The sequence below is a fragment of the Odontomachus brunneus genome, unplaced genomic scaffold (genome assembly GCF_010583005.1).
Source record: "Odontomachus brunneus isolate Ranch 3 - 2012 unplaced genomic scaffold, Obru_v1 Obru_scaffold_034, whole genome shotgun sequence".
Taxonomy (NCBI): domain Eukaryota; kingdom Metazoa; phylum Arthropoda; class Insecta; order Hymenoptera; family Formicidae; genus Odontomachus; species Odontomachus brunneus.
Window position 1 is genome coordinate 150,093 of NW_022639484.1, and position 19,138 is coordinate 169,230.

Here is a 19,138-nt window from a genome sequence, read left to right on the forward strand (position 1 = left end):
AAAAGAATTTAATTTTTTAAATTGGTTTAGATAAACGATAAATCTATTAAGTTGTAGAATATTGCTTATCTTTTTCAAATATACAAATTCTTGGGGAGAATTAGGCAGGAATTTTATTTAAAATAAATTTAGATAAACATGTGAAAGAAAGTGTTGATTTGAACTTTTCATTGCTTTAATCCTGAGAGAACAATGTTTTCATGTTAGGAAAGTGTGTTGAATCACTGTCGCGTCAAACTCTTTGACTGATGAATAATCATACTCAACGGTCGCGTCTAAACGCTAAACATGCAAATACAGGCCACTGTTATTCTCCATATCAGAACGTCAGTGTCGTCACGTAACAGAGCGAATGACGATTCCAGAGTGATGAACAAGCTGAGATTCACATTGAAACGAATCGAATGCGGAACATCCATTTTGCATTTCGCTTCTCTTTCTCTCTTTATATTCATATTCTAGCCAGACTAAAAGCGCCGATTTGTGTAGATTTACTTATAACATCACTATATCCTAAGACGCAAAGTTAGCCCGATGAGTGGAAAGAGTGTCGTTTTAAAGCAGTGTTAGATGTCGCGGTTACGCGCAATTTACGTAGAATATCTAAGCATATAATTACATTTTGCATATAATTTAAATAAATACAGTTATTACTGGAATCAGCTATTACTTTACTATCGTTCTATTCTGTCTTGAATCGTTAAGAAGGCAAAGTTGATATGAATAAATAAGAAAAGACAGACAAAAAACTTAAGCTGTCATTTCATATTTAAATGTCATGGACGATCGACTTATTTTGTTTTCGTAATAAAGTTTTCATTTTATAAATTATTTAACATTTCAATGATGTTATCTCATAACTACATACCTAATATTTGCGATCTTACACTCAGTAACGATCGTTAAAATTCGGTTTTTGAGCCTGCGAGTCGTTACTTCAGAGAAATATTATGACGAATTTATAGTGAATGAATGAATAACATTAGGAGACAATCTGTTTATTTTAGACCATCCTTCCTTTTCAAAATTTGTAGATACGTCTGTCCTATTAAAAATCCAGGAAATGCAAGGAAACGTAGTTGGAACAAATGAGATAGTCGAGTAATTGTCGCTTGGTTTCTAAAATTCTGTTCTAAAATAACGAAAACCAACGGCGAAGAAATAGAGAGTTTCTAAATAAATATACTTAAGAGATAAGAAGAGTCAACGAAAGAGAGAGAGAGAGCGAGCGGAAAAAGCAAACGCGATGCACTTTGTCGCTGGATAAATGGATACCTATGAGATTAAAGATTAGAAAAGATGAAAAGAAAAAGACACTAGAGCGGTAGGATGTGCTTCGTCGCAGGTACTACGCCCTTCGTAACCCGGCCGTAGTAGAATCGCTCGACACGACCGGCGCGGTGCAAGTTTGCCCTCGCAGCTGCGCCCTATCCCTGCACTGCTCGCATTAGAAAGCGAAACTAGACGAAACGGCGAACATGCACACGCCGAGAAAAGGGGAAGAGAGCAAGGAGAGCGTGAGAGGAAGTGCAGCTACGAGGAAACAACGACCTCGCCGCAGTTGTTGGAAGCTTCCGGAGTCTCGGCCCGGAGCTCGAATAAACATTATTATTACCTCTTGCCTGGAGATCGCTCGCGTAGCGGGATAGCAACAGGCGCGCGCGTATCGGCGCGGGCATAATGATCGGCTCGATTAGGCGAGATGAGACGAGGCGGAGGCCGAGCGTCGATCTCTCTCTCAGCACGACGACGAGGAATCGGCGCTCACGACTATAGAAACGGGCGGCTGGTTAACGGGATGCCGCGAGCATCGCGCACACCGTATATATGTGCGGTGTATACACTCCCACGATGATGGTAGACGACGCAAATGCGTCGTTCGTCGCGAGGCTGATCGCACGAGATGTCCGAGCCTCAACGGCTCCGGTGGATAAATCGAACGTCGTCACAGTCGCGGCGAACGGGGTTGACACGGCAACGGATACGCTCGATGAGTTTGTACAGGCCGTTGTTGCAGGCCGCAACGGCCCTGGCAGCGGTGCCAATAGTCAGGTACTATGCACAGGTTTGCTCGTCACTAGCGCATACTTTGGCCGCCACGACGTCAGCGACGCTATTGGCACGAAGTGTAACTAAGCGTGCTATCTCTCCCCGACGGTAAATAAACATTGTAAGCACAGATAGAAACCTGAGAGCGGCCACGCCATACATTTTGGCCGACACCGATTTTCACACTGTTCGATGCGCCATCTGTACCCATTTGAGGGAACTACGTTCCCTACGGCCATTTTCAGACGCTGCCGGTAAAAGTGTCGATTTGTTGTGTGTCCATTCTACGCCTATTTTCTGACGATTCGTGTCTGTGCTAAGCGCATAATTGCATGATTGAAAACATGGAGTGCTTTCCAATTGCTTAACACATCTTGACACACACGTATACAAAAGTTTATTGGTCATATATTATCTAAAATATGTTGTAAGATAATATGCAACCAATAAACTGATTTTGTGTAACACAGTTTAACGTAGCTGGAAAGCATCCAAAATAATTTTGATATCAAAGTCATGAAATTGTCATAAAAATGCTTCATTTAACGTCAAGATGATATCACTTTTATATGATTTGATATCACTTTGACTTTTATATGACTGTGTTCTACCTGGGAATGTTTATTACTTAGTTTACATTAAAGCGGGGTCTGCAATAGAAATCATAAGTTGTAGAGTCATAAGTTGTAGAAATTGACCAATTGCGGTCGATTATTCTTTCTATACTCGATCGCGATTGATCAATTTCCACGACTACGGCAAGCGGGTACGTTCCGATGTTTCAATTTACGCTTTGTAAGCGCTTCACTTACATTTCCGTCACTCTTCGTTTATACTTAATTTACTCTCCAATTTCAATTTTCGCCAGAGTGTGGATCTCTCTTTGAACGATCGTTCACGTAATTCCAATATGATAATCATGATTAATGTGATGAACAATCTGCAACGACATCGTTTGTTTTGACACGGCTTATTATGACTATTTTAAATAATTTATGAATTTTGTATTACGCGTTTCTTACTAAATAGGTGATGCTCGTTTCTATCAATTTTTATTAATTTAACTGATTGGTTATTTCAATCAAATTAATTAATTGCATTTCTCATTAGTCAGAATTGATAAATGTGATTGGTCAATTGGTTGGAATAACCAGCCGGTTAAGTTAACCAAAGTTGGTAGAAACGGGCATCACTATGATTGGATGGTTCATTCAACACTTCTATCGATTGTACTTCGTGAATCTTAATCACTACAATGTTTATGGCAATTGGATCATGGCACGGCATTTCGTACTCACGAAGTCGTTCTGTGTTTCTCGCGATTTTGACTCGCGGAAAACACATCTCGTGCGCAAGTTGTGATTGCCAGGAGTGCCGAAAGTAAGCTTCATCTGTTTGTCATGAAAAGATATCGTTAAATAATTGTGAAAAGTATACATTTTGCGATCGGAACGTACGAGCAAGGTATTGCACACATGTTTCGTCCTGACTACAGTTCGAGATTCAAATCTTTACGCCTGCAGTCGATTTGAGCACAATTTTGCGCATGTAATATTGTCGGGAGTACCGAAAGTAAGTTTCATGCGTTCGTTATAGCACGATATCGTCGAGAAGCCGTCGACAATGAGTATCTCGCGTAACGATCGTCGGGAGTGCAGAGTGAAGTATCGCGCGTATTCATATTTCGAGAATCGCAACTGGCGCCAATTCACAGTTAATGAAAGGAAGTATCATGGCGCGGCATCTCAGACTCATGAAGCCGTTTCGCATTTCTCGCGACTTGCTGATGACGTGGATTATCACATGGAAAATATGTGTCTCGCGGAACCGGCCAACGGGAGTGTCGAGCAAAGTATCGCGCGTCCGTTTTTGTTACAACGACACGAAATTCAAATCGTTATCCTTCGTGTTTTCAGTCGGCTAAGGAACAATGTCGCGCGCACTATATTGCCGACTGCTTTGTGCGCGTTGTCGTAAGTGAATATCTCGCGGAATGATTTATCGGAAGTGCCGACTAAAACATGTCGCGCGTTCGTCTCGTTCTGGAAGTTTGGAGTTCAAATCGAGATTGTTTGCCTTGGATTCGCCGAGTGCATAGAAAATTCGGTGAGTACACTTAAATTAAAGATCAATTTCTTTAAAATGTAAAAGAAAGGGTCTATTGCATGAAACATACTTGATACTTGACATACTATGAAAGATACTTGTATTAATATGTGTTATTTGAAACTCGAGATTTCACATGAGATGCTCAGATTTGAGTTTAGATTTGAATGTAAATTTTTTCAATTTAATTGTAATTGCAAATATGTCATATGTATTGTATGATTTAACTGAAAAAACTTTTATCTCTTATGTCTAAATTCAAATCTGAGTATCTCATGTGAGACAAGTTTTAAGTAACTACTATTAATATGATAAGTCAAAGTTACGCTCTTTTATGCTGTATAATTTAAAATAAACATTAAAATTCCTGTTTAGAAATTAATTAATCGTTTTAATTGCTTTTATATATACTTGTACTGTAGTTTTGTTTATTTCTTGTTTACTTATTTAACATAAATATGAGTTTTTTAAATGTTTTGAATATGCAACAATGATAAAACAAATCTAGTGTACTTAAGAACTTTTTATATTTATTTGTTAAATATCCAATTTATCAGTTAAAATCCAAAGATAAAGAGATTAACATTGATTCTTGAAAATTAATAGTTGCTCCTTAAAAGTATTATTTTAGAATTTTATATACAGTTACTTTATATTTGCAGTAACTTTTGGACAAATAATTCCCAGCAAACACAATGTTACATGTAACATGCCTATTAGTTGGAATTTCTTACTCAATAATGTAGCTGTTATATAATATATGTTATACAATGTAACATGATGTTGAGTAGAAAATTGCAGAAATTGCAACTAATAGGTATGTTATACATAACATTGTGATTGCTGGGTTCGTTATGAAATACATAGGATACATTAATATTTATCACCACTTGATGAATTACTAAAACAATATATAAAGGTCGAAATATTTAATGCTATTATTGGACAGAATTAGGATAAATAAGTACATTTCTGATAAGGATACACTATATTAATAAATACTGTTCGGAAGATGATTACCTGAGTTTGTATAATTAATTGTACATAGCGGTATATCTACTGAAAAAAAATAGTTAATACAACAATCGTAATTTCGCTATTCTGAATAGTAAATAACATTAAAAAATTAAATAATATTAAAATTCATTGAGAGAAAAATACTGTTGCTTCATGAATCATTAACGCGATCCAATTGAATGAACTAATCCTAAAATTCGCCAGACCCATAATGAATTCGTTGTGACAAGTAAAATACTTAGATTATATATATATAGTAAAAATTATATTTAATACAGTTTAAGTGCATGATACATGCAGACAATATGTCCCAATTATGCATCATTTTTTTTTTAAATACACACGAATATAAATATTCTATATTAAACGCACGACTTAAAAATAATTTATTTTTAAAATTATTTAAAAGACCGAGCATTTTGGTATCCGATGGTTTTAACATATTAAACATATCGTTTGAATTTTGGACATTTTGCATGTATATTCGCGGTATATTCGTTAATGTTATGTTAAAACTTCGTTAAAACTGCGAAAAAACAAGTGCTGATAAAAAACGAGTGTTAAGTAATCTCGTTCAATACATCTAATTAGATAAAAATTTTTTAAATTTAGTTATGGTAACATTGGTGCAGCTGCATATCATATCAATATCATAACAAAGCATTAGAAATGCGTCCTTGCAAATTCTTCACGTGTTTGAAGACTGATAATTAACGCGAAATTAATTACTTGTTGTTCAATGCGTATTACGTAACCATTGTCTTGAAAATCGCTAGCATAATTAAACAAAATACGTAAGCCAGCGGTAAAGAAAGATCGCAATCAGCATTTGCTTTAATGACACATAGTTAATGCGACATTGGGATGTCATTTTGACAGGCGCAATTGTGTAATGTTACGTATGTGACAGCGGACATAATGTATTCGCGAACTGAATATGCATTTGTAAGAAAAATATACTTATATGTATATAAATTATTTATATAAAATATGCTGACATATTTCTCGTGTAAAAGTATGCATTTTTAGAAATATATTAGTATATATATAATATATACTAATAAATATATTAGTATATATATAATATATACTAATATATATATATATTTTTTAATATATATTTAAAGAAGTCATATAAATGCATATTCAAAATCATTTGATCATTAGAGATGCCTATTTCCGACAACTAGCAACAAGATTCTGCTTTTTATTTGTATTGAATATGCATTTGTAAGAAAAAATATAGATATATGTATATATATATATGTTTATAAATTTTTAAAATTATTTATATAAATAGTTAACATGTGTAAAAATGTGCATTTTTGTATAAATATATTAGTATATATATAATATATACTAATATACATTTTTAACATATGTTAAAATGCATATTCAAAACTATTGACCACCATATGTTCATTAAACCTATTTTAGACAATTTGCAACAGAACTCTTATTAGTATAACTTCTTATTTGTATATATTTATATACATATAAGATTTGAAAAATCAGAATATTATATCTGCAGATTTGTGTGTATATGCGTATAAATATTTAAATGTGTTCCGTATTTTGCACAATACATAAAATTAGAAATAAAACTTTACTATTTTATGGAATTTTATGTTGTCTAAAATCGGTGTTACCCGTGAATATATTTTGCCTAATATTGGTATATGTACAAATCAAATTTCAGCAAACTCTAAGATTATAAATTCTTAGAGATACGTTTGCTTAATTCACGACTATTCATGATCTGATAAGTTACGATTGCTATCTTAAAACTAGCATGTGTCGCAACGCTATTGTACTTCCTTCTGTTAAGTTGCGACATTATTATTAAAATAGCATGAATGTATAAATGATATCTAAAAGGCGAATATTTATCACATTCTCTAAATATCTTTTAGATGCTATTGAATTTTTGCTACTAAGTTGACTAGGCTTCTATTGAGTTGCGAGATATTCATGTCGCCGAAAAAATGCGCGACATGTTGAAGAAAATTGTGCCTGCTAAAATTACAACTATAATTATCGTATTGATCTCGGCTAATCGATCGAACAGTTTCTGTCTTACAATTGTGGATTACTCGTTCACGTTAGCATTAACGATTAACCAACAGTCAATAACGATTATTTAAATTACATATCTAACGTGAGTATTTTTCTTTCTACATCCCTCGTCTTTATTTCCAATATCGTTCCGGCTCTATTATTTTTTTCGAGAATATTAATCGAGTCATTCTGGCTATTGTCTCTTATTCAGTTTTGCCAGTCATTTTAAATAAAAGCCGTGAAAAATTAAATTCAATTTATCTTGGCGACAATTAATTTGTTTATTTTTGTTTTAGTAAAATTATCGCTAAAAATTATTATGAATTATTATTACTCTTCTATATTGTGTGTGACTATTTTAACTTTAAATCTAATTGTTCTGCGTTGTGCCGCAAACTTATTTACTTGCGCAATATTCCTCGTGTATTGCATATATAAACCAGAAGGCCAACGCTAGGAACAGCGATCCACTGAGATCTCCCAATGCTGTTAAATAGGGAATTGCTGAGTTGTCGGGATCCATTTTATATCGCCACATGGCATGGATCATTACATGCGCGATATACAGCAGGAACATCACCTGATACAGAGAGAATTTCGTTATATCTGCTGGCTCTCTCATATTTCTAATAAAAATAGGAACTTATCGAGTCTATTGCATAACTTACTTGTAAGACGGAGACAATCACGTAGGAGACCACGAAGTATGCGTGCAACGTGCAATTGTCTTGATTCACGTAATCAGCGACAAACACGAAGATCAGTTGACCGATAATCGCCATGCCGATGAGCATTCTAGCAGTCTTAGCGGTTGGAACTGTTTATAAAGAAGTAACATTTATTGAATGGTTGCATAGTAAATTCCTATATTGAAATCGTATTATTCAGAACAATGAATCTGTTTGCTTAATTATAGATGAGAAAAATACAGGAATATAGAAAGAAACTATGCATAAAGGATATTCACAATTATCTATGAAAAAATATTTGTTGGCAATAACAGTGTTAATATGAATGAACTTTTCTGAATTTGATTCTAATTTAAATGTATTACGTACATCCTTTGAAAAGTGCTTTCCATGGTGCTATAAATATTTTGGCATATGGTGGCAGAATTCCCATAACAGAAGACTGATGTAGCATTGTAGAAGTACGAGATGCTTGGACTGACACGAGATTGCCACCAATACCGTTAATGATTGGTTGGAAAATTGCAAATCCTTGATATATATTGACAACACGATCAAGAATTAATCCGCCAAAGCTAAAAATTAGAGAATGATATAATTATATAAATAAAACATTAAGTTTAATGAAATATTAATGAAATACAAAATACTAATTATTAATATAAGTTATGTGTGTGTATATAAATTTTATATTATGTACATATTATAATACAACATGTTATATTATATTGTATTAACATGTATTATAATAAAATATAATTTATATACAAGATGCTTAAAAAAAATGTTAACATGACAGTTATATGAAGAATTTATTCAATCGTAATAAACAGTTCTGTTTCTCTAAAAAAGTTACTTCTATATCCAGACAGCAAGACCTCCAAGGAATATCCTGAGGATGTTCTCATGATATCTTTAGGATGTCCTGTGGAGATCTATTATGTTTCCCAGATAACAAAGTGACATCTAAAGATGTCATTAAAATGACTTATTATAGATGTCTTAATAATATCTTTAGACATCACCTTGCTACCTGGATTAGGATATAAGTGTTTCATGTGTAACCTTTTTTTTAAGCACTCTGTATTAATATAATATAAATTTTTGTATAAATTAAAAATAAAGCTAAATAATAATAGAATAAAAGCTAATACAAGCAAATAATTTGATGGATAAATTTGGTTATACTCTCTGAAATTGTTGAAAAAAATATATGAAACATTGGCAGAATACGAATTTATTGAAATAAATTATTTAAGAGATGGCATATTGAACTAACCCACTGATGAAGAGAGCGGATAATACTGGAACCCAACCAGTCTTCAAAACTTTTCTCGTGTATTCGTTCTTCAACACAATCATAATCCAACATGGTAAGAGTAGGAGGTATAACACGAGGATGACGTATAACACCCATATCTCGGTGTCCAACCTGAGGTAGAGCTGCGACGAGATGCCGGATAAAACACTGATGGACACGACATCACCGAAGGACGCCGCCAAGGGAGTCGCCAAGTTATCCGGATTCAATTTACATCGGTACGATAACATGATGACGGCGATCAAGAGGAAATCTGCGGAGGAAAAACGATTGAATGTTAATGAGAGGGTGGCATGAATTGCATGCATGTAGCAATACGTGATCTCTCAGCGAGACGCTGGAACATTCGCGCATTTGAAGCGAAAAAGTCAATCCGCGTTGACGTAAAAATCCGCAATGCACAAAAAGAAGGAAAATTGTAGATCTTTATATATAGCAAGAAACACACATTAGAACACGCATCTGTAAGTATAATGTGCATCCGAGTTGCAAGCTGCAATAACAAACGTCGCTAATACTAAAGTGCGATCGAGCGGTCGATGATCAAATCACGAACGAATGGAGACGGCGGACAATCTCCTGACAGATGTCGACTCACGGTTGCGAGAGTAAGTGATATTTGTTAATCAGTGTTAATAAAACGGGTGAGAGGTTTACCTAAGATGAAGCAGGAACTGGTCGCCGTGCTAACGCTCGAGGTCGCCAACAGCACCGCATGATTCCAGACGAAAGTGTTGTTGGCGTCTGTAATTGCGCCCACTGTCATAGCGAACAGCGCCACACAGATAGCCGCGACGATCGCCTGGATTTGCACCAGAGCGATGTTACCAATTATCATTTTGACAGTCTCACGAAAGTCGTGCATGTTGCCTAAGTTCGCTTGCGTGCTCAGTCGCGACGCCAAGCACATATCGAGATTTCCTTTTAATCCAAGTAGCGCAGGCACTAAGATCAATAGTTGTGAGACTGTCCTGAACACCTCCCAGTTCTGTAATTACACAAATATAAGAGAATTTAAATTTAAATATAAATATAAATATATATAAATTTAAATATAAGAATCGTCGAATTTAAGGGGACTTTAACGTCAATTGTTTTCTTGCTCCTTCCGTTGTCTCGACATCGGTTAGTCCAGATTTGCGATTTGTTTTTTGCTTTCTGTTTCTTTCTCTTTATCTTTTTCTGACTTAAACTTTAATCTTTAGGAAGCTCCATTTCTGCCAATGTCGATTAAATATTAATTCAAGTTTAAACTTTATTCAGACAAAGATTTAAACTCACATTTAAGATTAATCCACGTTGATAAAAACTGGCATAAGCCAGTTAAGAAAAAAATAGAGAACAAAGAGAGCATTGATTTATAAAATTATTTATTTTAGATAGTTTTAGATTAAACTTCATCGTTTAATGTACTTTAGAAATTGGTATGCATATGTTGCGGTAAGATTGTAAAAATGATTCCATGGGTAAAACCTTCGAACATGAACAGATTTTTTTGCTAAAAGTGTTCGAAAGCGACAATATTAGATTCACATACACTGAAGATCTATTGATTAGTTCGACATTGTATGTGAAAATAAGTATGTATATTGGTATGTGTGTGCATGCATGCGTGTGTGTTATGTGTGACTTTGCTTTGTTTCCCACTTTTCGCGTTACCCAGGATCAACAATATGGATATGGTGGATGATTGATCTCTTGTATGTATATGTGCGGTGTGTGTGTTAGCAGGTATAGGAACCCTACGGTTTGTCACATATCGAACTATTCAGCTTAGGTGAACCTAATATTGCCGCTTTCAAACACCTATAGTAAAAAAATTTGTCCATGTTCGAAGATTTACCCATGGAATTTGTGATGTAGAGGTCAAAAACTATAACATATCCAATTTTTAGATGATTTGACTAAAATCACTTTTCCCACATATTTTGTGCGAGATCCTTTATTAAATGTTGACCGGTTGATAAAAGAAGTCGCGATTCAATTGTGGTTCTTCTAGATATACAGTATGCTTTTTACTTGTATTTGTTATCATAATAATGTTTAAAAAACGTCATTACAATAACAGGAATTTGAAGGGCACAATATATTCATTAATATACGCATCATATAGTGAAAGACGTCGAGTTGACTTTTTGTCGTTCTTATGCTCGAACATTTAAATTTATTTTAAAGTAAGATGGTTTAAAAATGTAAGTTTATAATAAAGACTAACTTGAGATTATCTTGTTTTAAATTAATTGTGCTGCTGTTTTGCGATCTTGAGTTAAGCTAAGTGGTCACAAATCTCAAAGATCGTTACTCAAGAATGCGGGAGGCACTTAAAGTGCTTATACAATTGCGCGAGTGTCGCGTCAAGAACGACACCGTATCCTACTTCGCATGATCGATAAAGTGCATAAGACCCGATAAAAAAGACGAAGACTGTCTTAGCACGATAGATCTACGTTCTTTTATCTTCAGACAGTGACAAACAACGCGTCGATAAGGGACAGTCTAAGAAAAAAATGAACAACTTATGTTTCATTCGAATTCTTTCTTTTCCGATTTTATGGCTGCTCCAGGGAGCGTCCTTACCTTCACCGTGTTAAGAATATAGCCGGCGCCAATAGTGCCAACACCGGCGACGAAGAAAGGCACTGAAACTTGTAAAATCGTGTAGCACCACTTTTCTGTCCTGATGTCTTTATTCTCGTTTCCATCCGAACTATTAGAGCCATTTGGATCGGGATCTGTGGAAGTGGAGACCGACGAAGTAATTGTTACAATGGAGCTGCCGCTAGAAAGAGATCCTCCACTTTTGCCGAGATTATCGTCGGACATGCTCTTTTTGTCTTTGTCGTTCTGATCATCGGGGCACTTTAGACCAGCTGTTGACATATCCTTACATGTTATATAAATTCTTAACCAATTAACAGTAGGAAATGAGAGAGAGAGAGAGAAAGAGAGAGACTTAGACAAAATTATAATTATAATTATAATTAAATTAAATTAAATGTGTGGAATTATTAAGAAAGATTCAGGACTCAATCGTGCTGTTTATGTTTTAAAAGTGAAAGAATATAAAATTTTCGTATTAAATGAACTTCGTATTGCGCGATATATTTTTTTTGTCCAGACTGTAATTAATTAACCTTGTACTTGCCCCTGAAATTTGTTTGGTTGAGATTTATATGAGATTTAAAACTTTAAGTGAAACAAGATCGAAAGACTCACTGATTCAGATAATCGGTATTTTAATGGCTCTTGGCGTTTCGACGATCTTGTTATCCGTATGCAAACACATGAAGAATTACATTTCGTCTATAGACGGGTAAACAGCACGATATGGTCACTGAACGCACATCCTCTCCGTGTGACATTATAAACCGGCGTGATTTCACGGCATTCTGAATTCTACGGCTTGTGGCACATTATTATAGAGACAGTATCTTCGTTGTCATTGTATACACCGCGCGACCTTTCGTCGTTATATTCGCGACCGATTCATCATAGCGTGCGACTATTAATCCATTCACCACTTGTCGGTTCAGAATTTCGCGTGTTAAAGAGACACAATGGGCTCGTGGTGTTATCAGATGTCGATTACGTTGCCGAATTTGTTAAGCGCTAAGTGTCTCTACCGACCAGATCATATCTCGCCATATTGCACTCCACCGTCGCATGCTAATCGTGTAAAACTGCGGGAATTTGTATCTCAAATAAATTCGCACGACATCCGTGAAATTTTTACGTGACGCAACACGGACATTCGATTCGTTTGGTAGATGTACAATGTTTCTTGAACACCTTGTCGCTCGCGTGTATTTTCGTTCGAGTCAATAAAGTTAAATCATGAAAAAACCTTTACGCCTATCAGTATTTCAATAACTTTTACTAGGTAGATAAGAGAAGAATGTCAGAAAACACGAAAAAGATGACAATAACGTAAAGGTCATCACGTGTAAGTCGATAAGTTGATAAATGTGTATAAAATTATCAGTTTTATGGCAGAATTTGTAACTCGCAGTTCCTTTATCTTCCGTAATTTATATTTTTATGTTAAGTGTTCCTCGTTACGTTTTATATTATTGGTCAGCCATACACTTTGAATTTCATGCTCGGTGAAGTCTCATAAAGAGTAAAACTTTTCGTAACGTACATACAAGACTCTTTGTTACGCGGAACTCTTTGCGAAAACGCACTTGTGGAATTTAAACCGGCGTGTGTTAATTACTTTAATATGTTTAAATATTAATAAAAATCATAGAGCACGCGCGCGTGCGTTAATTGTCAATATTGCTTACCGACGACTTTCTTCACAACGTCGGGTCCCATATTGATGTTTTTCGCCGGGATATTTAGCTTGTCGATCGTATCTATGCTCTCGATCTTTAACGCATAATTAGTCTGCCCATTCGCCATCATGACGCGAGGCATAGTAAATGCTTCATCTTTTACTTTCCCGGAATTGTCATGTTCCGTTATGTTAATGGGGATTCTGTAGTCGTGCGACCTGAGACCGTTATCGCTCAGCAACACTAACTCAGTAGTCGAGTCCGGAAAAGCGACCATGGCTAAAATCAAACATTTTGATGAGATAGATATTTTTCTTTCGAAATTCTTAAGTAATTGTTGTGTTAGTTAAACGGCATGAATAATGGATACACAACTAAACGAAATGCACATTTAACTGTAAAGTATTTCTGTTACTAAAACTACGGTGAATTCCGCAAAATATATAGATTTTGCTTAAAACGTGCCGTTCAAATTTAACGTATGTACATACCGAATTCGGTGTTGACGTACAATGTTGTAGTATCTAGTACGGGGTCGGAGGATCTTAGGATCGATCTGCGACAAGTTTACATTGCTCCTGCCTATTTTCGCAGGTCTTAACCTATAAAAAGTAAAAATGCAATTGAAATTAGAAACGTAAAAATTGCTGTTTGCCGGTGTTAGATGTGATGAGCCATCAAATTATTAGCAATTTAGATATCTATGACTATACCGTAACAGTTCCTCATTATATAAAATTGCAGTAAACTAGTAGGAACGTCACTAAAAAAAATAACGCGTTATCGTTACTCGTTATTAATTTTAAAGTAATTCGTTACTGTTACTTTTACTAAAAAAGTAACAGTTTGTTATTTTTTCGTTACTTCTTTATAATATTATAATAAATAAAATACGTAATTGATTTTAAAATTAAATTATTATTTTTAAGCTTAAATTATTATTTCTAGTGCAGCCAGTTTATTTTAAAAAGGACAAACCATTTAAAACTGCAATAATCCTGACTCAGAGAACTAATGTTTCTTTATGAACTTGGTTCTATCTTTTTATCTTTTATTATTCCTCATATAAAAATTATTGTTAGTGCAAAGATTTTGCAATTTGACTTTTAAATATTTTTAATAAATTTAATAGTAGATATGCTTAGTGTAATTCTCTGTCCCATGGTTTCTTATAAAAGTGAATTGTACTAAGCATCATCATCATCAAAGTGAATTGTACTAAGCATCATCATCACTACAACCCGTTCTTGGTCTGTACAGATACATTCTTCCACACGTCACGGTCCCTCGCCGAGGGATTCTTGCACCATTTCGAAAGTATAGTTTTGTATGTCAACGTGTTGTGTGTGCTATACTAAGCACATACCTATTATTAAATTTATTAAATTTATTAAAAATTTTTTACAACTACATATTGCAAAATCCGACTTTGTTCTAACAATAATTTTAAATGAGGAATAAGATAAAACCATGTAGTCTTCCAGCGAATATCGATATATTTCTATCTAATCAAGAATATCTAATACATGTTATTTGCGCGCAACTAATATATCATCTATTGAATAGAGATAACTAAAGTGACGATAAAAATAATGATTGAATTCGTTACCATTACAAATAGAAAAAAATTAACGATCGTTATCGAAAAAAAGAAACAGTAACGATAATGGTATTACAGTGTACAACTTTGCTAATTTAACATTGTGTAAAAGAGCAGTATTTATATAAAAGTTACTTCGTTTAAAATTAGAGTTATATTTATGTTACTTATTTAAACTTATTTAAACTTATTTATATGTATAAGTTACTTTATTTAAACTTATTTAATAAAAAAAGAAAGAAGTAAAGAAGGACTGACAATGAGAATGTAAAGATGCAAGGACGAGAGAAATGAGAGACTATGGTTGCAGAAATTGTGAAACCCTGTTACGTAAAACCATTACGTTTATGTACACGTAACGCGATTCTTAGGACGCAGGTGGTGTCCAAGAACTTAAACCAGATCCACGTTTCAGGAGTGGAAACCTGAAAACTCGCGTGCTCATCGCGGAGATCTTACAAATGTACGAAATCGATAGTTTAATATAAACCTAATTGTTCGTCAAGAAGGGGAAAAGAGGAGAGGGGGGAGGGTAGCATCTCGCATAATTCATAACGGACAGCAAGAACGCTCGTCGGATAGAAAATCAATACTGAATAATAGTGAGTAATTTAACTTGCGTCCTTTCGTACAGACGTCGTAAATTGTCTGTAAAAATATTAATCGCAAGCTTATCAGTGTCGCTGTTCTACCTGTTGAGGCTCATAGATATTACAAAAATATTAAGCCTTGAACTAGTAACGTTATTTATTTGCTGTGATAAGAATTAAAATAATACCAATCGGTTAATGACCGATATTCTTCCATCTACTGTAGTATAATCCGAATTGTTTCGGGTAAATATGAACATATATTAATCGAGAGATATACTTAATTTTTCTCAAAAAAAAAGAAGAAAAGGAATCTCCTTTTTATTATTAATAGAGTGTCAAGCTATGTACAAACTGTGTCGTTAATTATTATTGATGATTGAGGGGAAAATTAAGGAAGTCATGATATATCTTCGGTGATTGATAATTACGACCGGTCAAGTCGTTGCTCTGACCAGCTAACGTTCTGAGGTCTCGCATAACGTAATGTGCAGAATCAGCAAGAGTGCCGTGAGGGTGATAGGCAACTCGCTCTCTCGCGCCGCGATTTAATTTGATCGCACGTGTCGTCAGAATTGAATTACGCACGCGCGTGCGAGAAAGGGACGCGCGCGCCTTTTCCACGTTCGAACGCGACCTTTGATTCTGCAATTTGCAAAAATACGGAAAAGATCGACTTAAATCCTGCGAAATATATCAACGGCACTCTCGACGGCGAATTGTCGTGGAAGATTTGAAGGTCGTATACCGGAGTAAATATTAAATAATAAAAAAATGAGAATTAACAATACGACACAGCAATCTGTAAATCTTTACTTTACTTATTGACTAATATATCCGGTTTCATTAATATCGTCAATTAAGTTTTAATGTGAATTTAAACTTTTTTCAAATAAAACTCAGGTGAAAGTTCAATCAATGTTTAAGAATGTTGATGGAATCGGGCCTAAATAAATAGATGATCTTAATGGATGATTAAGTTCGGTAAATATGATGTTAATATGATATAATTAAGGTAATTTGATTTGCAATCTGCACCTAATCATATATTTCAACGATCATTTGTAATCTGCATCTAATCATATATTTCAACGATTACTCTATAAACTGTTGTACGAATATCTTCGTGATACATTATATTATCGTATGTTAAATTATATAATTCTTGTGAATTACATATCCAGACAGATAATACATTTCCACTTTAAACTTCGTTCAAGATAATGTATTAAAAATCGCATTTATTATACGCAATAATCGCTTTAAAGGTACTTTTATTTTTACACAGACAATAAAAATCCGAAATTTCACAAATGTCAAGTTGTTCTTTCAAGTTGCTTCGCAACGTTATAACGACGGCACGACAGATATGTTAACTATTAGTCTAGGTATATTACTGAAAGAGACTTACGTTGATTTGAAAACAAAAAATTAAATGTCGAGAAGACTTTAAACGTCATGTTGCAAATTGCACTTCATTTTATTTTACTACTAGCTTTCAAAATATATTAGTCAATGTATGTTGTACTATTGTACCACGTAATTGTTTATTTATATATATAACATTTTATAAAATTTTGATTTGTTACATGGTTTATAATTCGTTTTATTAAATCTCCAGTTATTTGACATATTTTTTTTATCTGCAAATACGAATAAATGATTCTTTTTTTGTTTTTCCTTATATTAATGAAAAGAAAGTCGGAATGCTACAAATAAAAATTTATAAATGTATATATTTCGTGCGCTCAATAAATCTGCTTGTACTCTCATAGGTTAAGATGTACATCATAATTGTATTTATCGATAGTAATCTTTGATCTATATTTTATCGAGACAATGAAGCTATATCTATATTACTCACAGACAATAAAACTCTCAGAATGCACTAGCTACAGGTAGAAAAAAAAAGAGAAAAGGAGAAAACAGGAAAAGAGAGAAAGAGGAAACAAATATGAAAAGAAGTCTGAAAAGATAAGACAAATAATGCAGATTTTACGATGATACTCACGTAGGTATCTCAGGTTGAATGTACGCCAGCGTGTCGAAGTTCTTCAATAGATTCTGATTGGTGAAAAAATCCGTTATTTATGGTAGCAGTAAGGATCTTGACGTTTTTCTCTGAATCACAGTGAAACTGGATGTGTCTTTTCTTCTGTGCAAGTCATGTATTTTTTTCACATGAGATTTTACGATAAACCACCCGTGCACTATACAAGCAGGCCGTTAAAACTTTAGCGTTATGATAAAAATCACGTGCACTGAAGACAAAGAGAAAGTCGGTGTTTTCCTTGATATTTGGAACGCACGCTCAGTGTCTTGGTTGATCCGCGTACTTCGCGCGGTTCAGCTTGACTGATAAAAGGAAGCCGTAACTCGATTGTCACTACCTCCTCGCTCTTTGCTCGTATACCTGCCTCGACGAGTATGCACGTGCGCTATCTCGTCAAGCCGGTCGAAGGTGGGAGTCGAATCTTAAGGTAAATCACGAATCGCCTTAGCGAGCGTGTTAGAAATTAATGAGACTTCCCTCTGCTCCCGTGAAAGTTTCGATAATTCCTGATCACTGATCGCTTGAACTGAAGAAGACACGACTGACGAACGACACGTCAGGCTAGGAACTAAAAGCTTATGTTGGAATGCAGGTCCTTTATAAGAAACACAGAAGTAGGGTATACTCTATTCCCATTCATCGCTCAAAACCTTCGAAAAATCCTTTCTTTGAAAAATCGATATTTCCTTTAAAAGAACTTGTTTTTTTCTTTGGTTGATTCTAACGAGAATTATTTTTTCAAAATAACTTTGACTGAAGATTACTATTAATTTAATGATATATGACTGTATTTTTACAATAAACATTTATATGCATTTATATTAACATTTTATTAACATTTATATTAACATATTTTTAACTAGAAGTATATTAGAGTTTAATTTTTTGCTGTTTAGTTTAATTTAATGAGTATTAAAAATAAAAAAAATGCCAGCTGATACATATCGTTAATGAACGACAAATATTTATCAGTTATCATGTTGCTTTCCGGCTTATTAAGGGAATATCATAAATAAGTCGCAATTGTTACTTAGTTGCTAGAAGTAGAGAGAATGTTGTAATAAAAATTATAATGCAATTTTAGTGTAGTCCGGGAATAAATTATTACTATTACGAAAATTATAATAAAATATAGTAAAAGTAACCATAAATGTAGTAAAAGTTATCCATGTTTATGATCATTTTTATTATGTTTTATTATAATTTTCATAATAGTGCTAATCTGTTCCCGGACTTTATATATATACTAAAATTGCATTATAATTATATTATAATTTTTACTATAATATTCTCTCCGTATATGCTTTTCTCATTCTTCAATAAGTAATATAAAATGTGATTAGGTTGTGAACATTAAGATATCAGGATACGATCGCGC

General features: G+C 34.1%; 2 protein-coding genes across 3 annotated transcripts in view; one reads left to right on the forward strand and one right to left on the reverse strand.

Annotated features, from left to right (window-relative positions):
* The first annotated feature begins 4,027 nt into the window (after positions 1–4,027).
* Positions 4,028–19,138, forward strand: part of LOC116843640 (Down syndrome cell adhesion molecule-like protein Dscam2) — a 313,414-nt gene continuing 298,303 nt past the window's right edge. Inside the window, exon 1 of the mRNA XM_032814198.1 lies at positions 4,028–4,155. The gene's annotated coding sequence lies outside the window, so the exon portion shown is untranslated. The remainder of the gene's footprint in view (positions 4,156–19,138) is intronic.
* LOC116843642 (solute carrier family 41 member 1) lies at positions 4,759–18,452 on the reverse strand. 2 transcript variants are annotated; one of them, XM_032814206.1, is made up of 9 exons: positions 17,719–18,452; positions 14,009–14,119; positions 13,527–13,796; positions 11,818–12,110; positions 9,898–10,228; positions 9,199–9,493; positions 8,289–8,494; positions 7,899–8,047; positions 4,759–7,810 (listed from the first exon to the last, which is right to left on the reverse strand). In XM_032814206.1, the coding sequence occupies exons 3-9, from the start codon at positions 13,792–13,794 to the stop codon at positions 7,628–7,630; spliced, it is 1,725 nt and encodes a 574-aa protein (XP_032670097.1). In that variant the 5' UTR covers positions 13,795–13,796; positions 14,009–14,119; positions 17,719–18,452; the 3' UTR covers positions 4,759–7,627. The 2 variants fall into 2 exon arrangements, with proteins under 2 accessions (XP_032670097.1, XP_032670098.1); XM_032814207.1 differs by lacking the exons at positions 13,527–13,796; positions 14,009–14,119; positions 17,719–18,452 and adding an exon at positions 12,457–13,435.